We start from the raw sequence: 8176 nt of genomic DNA, 5'->3' as shown, positions 1-8176 counted from the left end.
TGTGTGTGTGTGTGTGTGTGTGTGTGTGTGTGTGTGTGTGTGTGTGTAAAAAAGTTAGCCTAGAAACAATTTTCACTTAGAAATTGCTAATAAGTTTCACAGTTAAAAGATTTTTGATCAAAATCCAATTCAAATGAGCTGAGCTACTATCCACATTATTAATTTTATAGTTCTATTACTGCATGCCGACCATTTTTTTATTTCTCTTCAGGAATTTTTTGAGACATAGTAGAAGTTGATTCATAAATAAGAACTCTCTTGAGTTATGAACATTTGAGCAATAACATTTTCCTCTGGGTTTATTTATGCTGTTTATCAAAAAAATCCCTTGACAATACTCAGCGTATTTCGTGCTTCAGCTCTGGCCTCGTCGACAGCACAACTGTTGAGATGTAATCCAGACAGAAGGCCGATGAGCAGCTGTTGGGCTGCGATGTCATCGAGCAGAAATGCATCTCGCAATGTTTTCCAAATTCTGTGGCAGGAATGTAAATAGTAGCGATTTTAATCCCTGTCTTGGTGGGATTACCTATCAACAGGCTCAGAGACGAGGCTGTCAGCAGCCAGCGCCAGTGTGTAATCCCACATCTGATCCACCGGCTGAGTTCTCGCTCTCCGAGCTAATTATACATCCTGCAGGGCACCAAACATTTCCACTCTCATACACTCATCACGTTACTGCTCATTCATTGCTCGGGAGGAGTTTTAACTCTGATGATTCACCTAAAACTCCTTAAGAGAAATGCAAAGACACAGATGAGACAACCATTGACAGAAAGAGCTCAAATGAACGAGAACAGCAGCTCAGGAAGAATTTGATGAGAAATATTTGAGTTAGTAGCACACTCTGAGACAATGTTAGGAGGAGACGTGTGAGATTTATGGGGCTTTTTAGCAAGAGACTTCAGTAAAAGTCTCCATTTAAACAGACTGCCGTCTAGGAGAAACAACTGTGATATTAGGTCAAGGTCAAGGTCAAACTTGTGATATTAAAGTCAACTTGAACTGGCATTTGCAACCCAATTTTCTGGCGTAAACAAGTTTGGAGTCTGTAAAAGCTGTTGAAAGGAGTCTCTTCGTGCTCACCAAGGATGCATTTGTTTGTTATACAGCAAAAACACTAATATTGTGACATATTATTTTAATTTAAAATAACTGTTTTCTATATGAATATATTTTAAAATGTAATTTATTTCTGTGATCAAAGCTGAATTTTCAGCATCCTTACTCCAGTCTTCAGTGTCACATGATCCTTCAGAAATCATTCTAATATGCTGAAACATTTATGATTATTATCAATGTTGAAAACAGTCAATGGAAACCACAATTTTATTTTTAGGATTCTTTGATGAATAGAAAGTTGAAAAGAACAGCATTCATATGAAATAGCAATCATCTGTAACATTATAAATGTCTTTACTGTCACTTTTGATCAATTTAATGCGTCCTAGCTGAATAAAAGATTAATTTCTTAAAAAAAAAAACGGGGAAAAAACACACTGATCCCAAACTTTTGAACAGTAGTGTATTTTCTAGTACAACAGGTAAAATAAGAGGTAAAATTCATATTGTCAGCCAAAAAGGAAAGACATTTCAGAGGGTTTTTGAAACATGTTATTTCTCTTTTTGAAGAAAGATTGCAAAAAACTAAAACTAAAAAAAAAAATTCCAGAATAAAGTGCACCAATGAGACCGCATACCAAAGTGTATTTCTATTTAGCTATTCTGTGAAACTTGTTTTTGCAGGCACCCAAAAAGGCAAAGAAGCGGGCAGAAGGAGCCAATTCAAATGTCTTCTCCATGTTTGAACAAACTCAGATCCAAGAGTTCAAAGAGGTACAAAGCAAGCGCTCGTTTGACTCTAATTGCTCTGACAATTGTCTTTATCGTGACTCTTTCACTGTGATATCGAGCATCTACAGCGAGATTCCCGTATGTGACTTCAATATGTCAGTGTTCATCATCGCAAGGGAATCATTCAGAATGTGTCAGTAACGATTAGCACAGTGGAGTGATTTACACCCTGAACACACACTCGCTCACACACACTCCAACTGCTGTCAGGGCCCTGAGATTTGCATGGAAAATGCAGCAGGACAGACGTTCTCTCTGGTCTCAAAACGGCTGTGAAAAGATCACGACAAACAGGATAAGCATGACACTGATCCGAGATGGCAGTGATGAGAACGTGCAGACAAATGTCTCTCTCTCTTTCAGTCTGTCTCTCTCACACATATCACAAACAAACACAAAGACACTCAGGAAAGCAGAATTACAGGAACTATAAATATACAAATGAGAGAGTTTAGCAAAACAAGATATACTAAAAAAGCAGCACGACAGGGAGGTTCTAATTCACCTAAAAATGAATTTGTGATTATTTTCTCACCCTCATGTCATTACTTATTTTATTTTTTATGTTATTTTTCTGTGGAACACAAATTGTTAAACTTTCACGCTCCAAAAAACATTAATTATCCTTAAAATATCATAACAGTAGACCATATGACTTGAGAATTATATTCCAAGCCTTCTGAAGTCAAACGATAGCTTTGTGTGAGGAACAAACCATTATTTACAGATAATCTGTCTCTGCTACCAAAACTCAAAACACATTCAGTTTCAAAGATGTCAAAGCAGGGTTATTATTGGTAACTAAAACCGTTAAAAAAAATGATTGGTTTAAAATAAAACAATAAAATATTCATATTTATATTTTATTCATTTTTATTTCACATCACAGCACATCAAGCACAAAACACAACAAAATTACTAAAAGTTTAGCTAAAATTAAAATAACAACAAAATATATAAATAAAAAATCCACAATATGGTCATAAAAACAAGCATCGTACGATACTAAAATAGCATCAATTGGTGCAAAAATATTGGTGTGCCAATTTGAAAAACTCTCCTTTTGCATTCTACAGAAAACACACACAGCACAAACAACATGATGGTGAGTAAATATTGATAAATAATTGATTTTTACTTACAGTAAAAGCAGTGAAAACAAGCGAATTAGAGAGTGCATACTAAAGTGCATACAAAATGGTTTTAATTCTATGCAATACATGATGAACATGATGTTTTCAAACATCCATCAACCACAAAAGTTAAATTATAAGTTGGTCAAAGTGCATATTTCACCTAAAGGCAAATAGATGCAGAAGGCACGCATGCCGCTTTCCAAAAAGATCACTAAAATTATATACATCAACATCATAAAAGGCTATAGCAACACAATATATGTCAACTACCGATTCGACAATGAGGAAGTACGGTGGACTAATTTTTAATCATTTTTTGCAATTCCATTCTGTGCAACTAGAGGTGCTTCATCTTTGACAAACACCGTCAGACTACATTCTGCATCCCTCTCACACACACTCTATATTCTTTCTCTTTCATCTGCCTCAGGCGTTCACAATCATGGACCAGAACAGAGACGGCTTTATCGACAAGAATGACCTGAGGGATACGTTCGCCGCTTTAGGTGGACTGTAATAATCTCTGCTATACGTCACTGTCGTTCTGTATTGGTGGATGAAGCGTCTCTCTGACAGCAGTTCTGACCTCTGCCTCCGCAGGCCGCCTGAACGTCAAACAAGAGGAGCTCGACGAGATGCTAAAGGAGGCTCCAGGACCCATTAACTTCACTGTCTTCCTCACCATGTTTGGGGAGAAGCTTAAAGGTAAATGGTGGGGTGAAGTAGCACTAAGAATCCAAAAACCCTGTAGGAATTTAAATGTATCCAGCAGGATTATAAAAGCAAGTATCTTTACGTTGCCTTGACAAACCACTAACTTAAGAGCAACATTTCTGATTGTAACTTCCTGAGCATTCAAGCTAAATTCAAAAAAAGTTTTTTTGTTTGTTTTTTAACTATTCTAATATTTTTTCAACTCTTTCATACACTACCAATTAAAAGTCTGGGTCAGTAAAATGTTTGTTTGAAAAATGAACACTTTTATTCAGCAATGGTGCATTGAATTGATCAAAAGCGAGAGTAAAGACATTTATAATGTTACAAATCATTTCTATTTCAAATAAATGCTGTTCTTTTGAGCTTTCTATTCATCAAAGGATCCTAAAAAATAAAATGCATCACAGTTTCCACAAAAATATGAAACAGCACAACTGTTTTCAATGTTGATAATAATCAGAAATGTTTTTTGAGCAGCAAATCAGCATATTAGAATGATTTCTGAAGAATCACGTGACACTGAAGACTGGAGTAATGATGCTGAAAATTCAGCTTTGCATCACAGGAATAAACAACATTTTACAATATATTCACATAGAAAACAGTTATTTAACATTTTAATACCATTTCAAAATAGTAAAATTTTTACTGTATTTTTTAAAACATAAATGCAGTCTTGGTGAGCGAAAGAGGTTCTTTCAAAAACATAAAAACAGATTTTTATTCTTAAAATCTTATTGTATTTCATTTAAACAAAACTCTAGGTGTTTTGGAATAAAGTCCTATGAGTGGACAAGAAATCACACAGGGATTTCCTTTCCATTTGAAGTCCAACAGAAGCATTTGATCCTATTGGGAATCATAATAGGCCTATAGGGAATTATATGTTCTGGAAGCTCTTGTATGATGATTCCCATAAGATCGGCCCCAAACTGTGATAGAAATTCCACTAGGAATCCTGTACGAAGAATGTCTTATTGCATTCTTGGAGGATTTTAAACACAGTCAGCTCTCTAGTCAGTTTTCTATTGTGACCTTTCAAAAAAAAAAACAGGTGCCGATGCAGAGGAGACCATTCTGAATGCCTTTAAAGTGTTCGACCCAGAGGGAAAGGGGACCTTGAGGAAGGATTTGTGAGTACCATTAAAACAACACAGTCTGCCCTGCTTCTCTGTAAATCGGAAAGCATATTTACACTGTTTAAATCGTTCCCTGTCCCCTATACAGTGCACTACGTGCCATTCACTGTACAGAAAATACTAATTCTGTGCACAAGTGACCGATTTCAGCCGCGGCTTCAGCGTCTATTTTATAGTGTAGGGGGCGGGCGCTTCTGATTCTAGAGAGCATTTGATTGGACAGAAAGTTTGATGAGAAGCTGAAGTACGATGTGACGTCAAAAGAATCGTTGAGCCGTTTGGGCAGAAGTGACGAACTGCAAGCTTTGAATGCTTATATCTTCTAAATGCGAATTTTGTCACTGTTTTGGAGCACACTGCCTTATAGATAACCTTAAGACTAACATATTGATACTAACACCCAAAAAACTGTAATTTTGATTTCATGGGGACTTTAAATTCATGCCTAAACATTTAATTGTTTGCCAGAAGTAATACGATTATTTCAAAAACTCAAACTGAAGTTTGTCTCTCGTCGCAGTTTGGCACGGATGTTGACAACGCAAGCAGACCGATTTTCTTCAGAAGAGGTTTGACATCTTGAGATTATTTCTTTTATGTCTAACGCTTCAGCTCTCCGTGTCCTTGACAGCACTGTGCTGTATGTCACAATGACTTTTATATTCTATGCAAATAGAAAAGCGAGAGGTGATGACATTATATTGTGTTTATCTATAGATTATGAACATGACTAGCGAATGTTATACTGCGTAAACCACACACTATACTATACATACTATAATGCTATTTTTCATCCATCTTTCCTCAGACGGAGCAGATGTTTAGTGCTTTTCCTCCAGACGCTGCAGGTAATGTGGACTATAAGAATCTGGTCTACATCATCACACACGGGGAGGAGAAGGACCAAGAGTGAAATATCTCACATTCAACAACTGTCATTTTAACATCATGACTAGTTCTGCATGTATGGTACAACAAATATTGCCCTGTGCTATATAGTCTTTCATCTCCAGCACTGAACAATTAAACCAAATGAGAATGAAATGCATTTAATATTAGAGATGGTTTTGTGATTTTTAGAGGGTATACTGATAAACAGTGCCTAATAAAACATGTGCAGTAAAATTATTCATAAGACTATACATTTGCATACATATGAATTTACAGCAGCCACAAACAGTATTTGCACAATTAAGTATGAATGTCATTGTATTAGCTAAAAAAAGATATCAACGCAAGTGTGATTTATTATAAAGAGAAACAATACAAGCACACCTGTAAAACAAAAATATTTCACAAAACTACATTTGTAAGATTTGACATTATAAACATAATAATTAGGTCTATCGTGTTGAAAATAAGACAAGATGTATGGTGAGCAAAAACGAAGAAAAGTTAATTCTGATAAAAGTTGCTGCAGATTTTTGAGCAGAATACAGACACTTCATCTAATGAATGACATTCATGCATGTGTAGGAATGATTTAAGTGAATAAATGAAACTGATACAAAAAAAAATTCATGTAAATTCATTATAGTAGAGTAGCAGTTTAGTAGCCTAATAGAGTCTGATGTTGATTCAGTAACCATTTTGAAAGGTCCAGAATTTCTACATTTCTGAAAATGATTCAAACGGGTCGCTTGTCTTTTTGAGTCTTTAATTCGGGAAATGGATAACACTGACAGCTCTGTAGGCCTATGGTTTTGGTTCACTAAAAAACAGCTCATAAGAGTCAATTAGTTCGGGAAGCAGGCTACATTGGCCACGCTTTATTTTTTTCATTCATTCATTCATTCATTCATTCATTTATGATTCAATACAAGAAACAGCTTATAAGAGTATTTTATTCAAGAATCAAATGACACTTTGTTTTTGATTCACTAAAAAGAACTGATACATAAGAGTCATTTATTCGGGAATCGGATTACACTGGTGGTGCTGTATGTTATAACCGGCTCATACGAGTCATTTATTTGTGAATCAGACTACACTCACATTGTGTGTTGTGATTCCTTTAAACACACGAGGACAAGTCAATTGAAAGACTTTTATTGCCATTACTTAGTACGCAGTGGGGCTGTGTATCGCCAGCAAAGTCACGATACGGTACGTATCACGATAGAGGCCACGATACGATATATGACTGAACTAAATTTTTAACTCAATTTAAATTTAATCAGTTCAATTTAACTTAATTTTATCAATAAAATAGCTTCACCACTGAAGATCTGAAACGCGGCAAAAACTGAGGTAATTTATACATACACAGTCTCTCTCTCTCTCTCTCTCGTAAATGAACAGTTGATGGATTACACTTTTCTGATAATAGAATATCGAAGTGGAGATCGCTAAACTGCAAGCTTACCGGTGTTTTCAGAAAGCCAGCGCTTTTATCCACAGCGGAGAGAGAGCGCGCGCGCACATGGTTGCCAGGTTGACAAAAATAAGTGACATATGTAGCAGATCTTTCCGTATTTCGCAAGTGTGGAGTTCTGTGTCGAGGATTACGTATTTTTATATCAGGCAACCCCGGTTGTTTTCCTCTGCTGCCAGATTAAACCTTGTTGGAGCCTATATATTATACTCTCATTACCGCGGGAAGTAGGGGTGCTGAGGGTGCTGCAGCACCCCCTGGAGTGTAGCCCACGAAAAAATGGGGGTGCTGGGGGTGCGGTGTTAAAAATAAATGAATGAATAATATGTAATACAAAATAAATAATATTCATTTTATTAATTAGTATATTCATTAAAATTAATTAAAAAAAAAGTAGCCTAAGCCTACAATGACAAGAAGCAACGGTTAAATATTAGTTAAATTGAATCAAATTGACTGTGAAAGTCGTTTCAACTGATTAAACGTATTAAACTGACTTAAAAAATAATTTGTTGCCATGATTTTTGGATCATATTATAACCTGTAACATGTCTCTGCCGTATCCAAATTAAGAATTAACAACAATTTCTACAGACAGCAGAGAAAGAGCGAGAGCGTCTACCTCAGCAGCAACAAATCTCGCATTCTCACATCTGTAGCGCTTATTCTGATCTTTAACGTTAGGTCTTTCCTATTCTTGAAACAAAATTCATTCTTAAGGTTGATTCAGTATCACTCTTAATGAAAAACACACACACACACACAACATCAACCATGCTACAATGACAAAGTCGCTTATATTAAACATAACACTTTTATGAACAGATAAGAACAAATAAGATCAGTGGCATAGCGTCTGGTTATGCAGGGTATGCAGGTGCATATGGGCCCGGGCAGTTTGGGGGCAACGAGGGAACGAATAGAGCCCTGCACGGCCCTTGTCCAACAGCTTTATG

General features: G+C 36.1%; 1 protein-coding gene across 1 annotated transcript in view; it reads left to right on the top strand.

The window, feature by feature from the left end:
• Nucleotides 1–6012, top strand: part of LOC107699636 (myosin regulatory light chain 2, ventricular/cardiac muscle isoform) — a 6941-nt gene extending 929 nt beyond the window's left edge. Inside the window, exons 2-7 of the mRNA XM_016500953.1 lie at nt 1747–1836; nt 3421–3496; nt 3591–3695; nt 4762–4840; nt 5367–5415; nt 5655–6012. Of these exons, the coding sequence (XP_016356439.1) occupies nt 1747–1836; nt 3421–3496; nt 3591–3695; nt 4762–4840; nt 5367–5415; nt 5655–5759 (504 nt within the window). The 3' untranslated portion in view covers nt 5760–6012. The remainder of the gene's footprint in view (nt 1–1746; nt 1837–3420; nt 3497–3590; nt 3696–4761; nt 4841–5366; nt 5416–5654) is intronic.
• The last annotated feature ends 2164 nt before the right edge of the window (nt 6013–8176 follow it).

This window comes from Sinocyclocheilus anshuiensis, unplaced genomic scaffold, assembly GCF_001515605.1.
Source record: "Sinocyclocheilus anshuiensis isolate Anshui unplaced genomic scaffold, SAMN03320099.WGS_v1.1 scaffold714, whole genome shotgun sequence".
In the NCBI taxonomy this organism is placed as follows: domain Eukaryota; kingdom Metazoa; phylum Chordata; class Actinopteri; order Cypriniformes; family Cyprinidae; genus Sinocyclocheilus; species Sinocyclocheilus anshuiensis.
The sequence above is the reverse complement of the archived record's forward strand: the minus strand, read 5'-3'. Positions and strand labels throughout refer to the sequence as shown.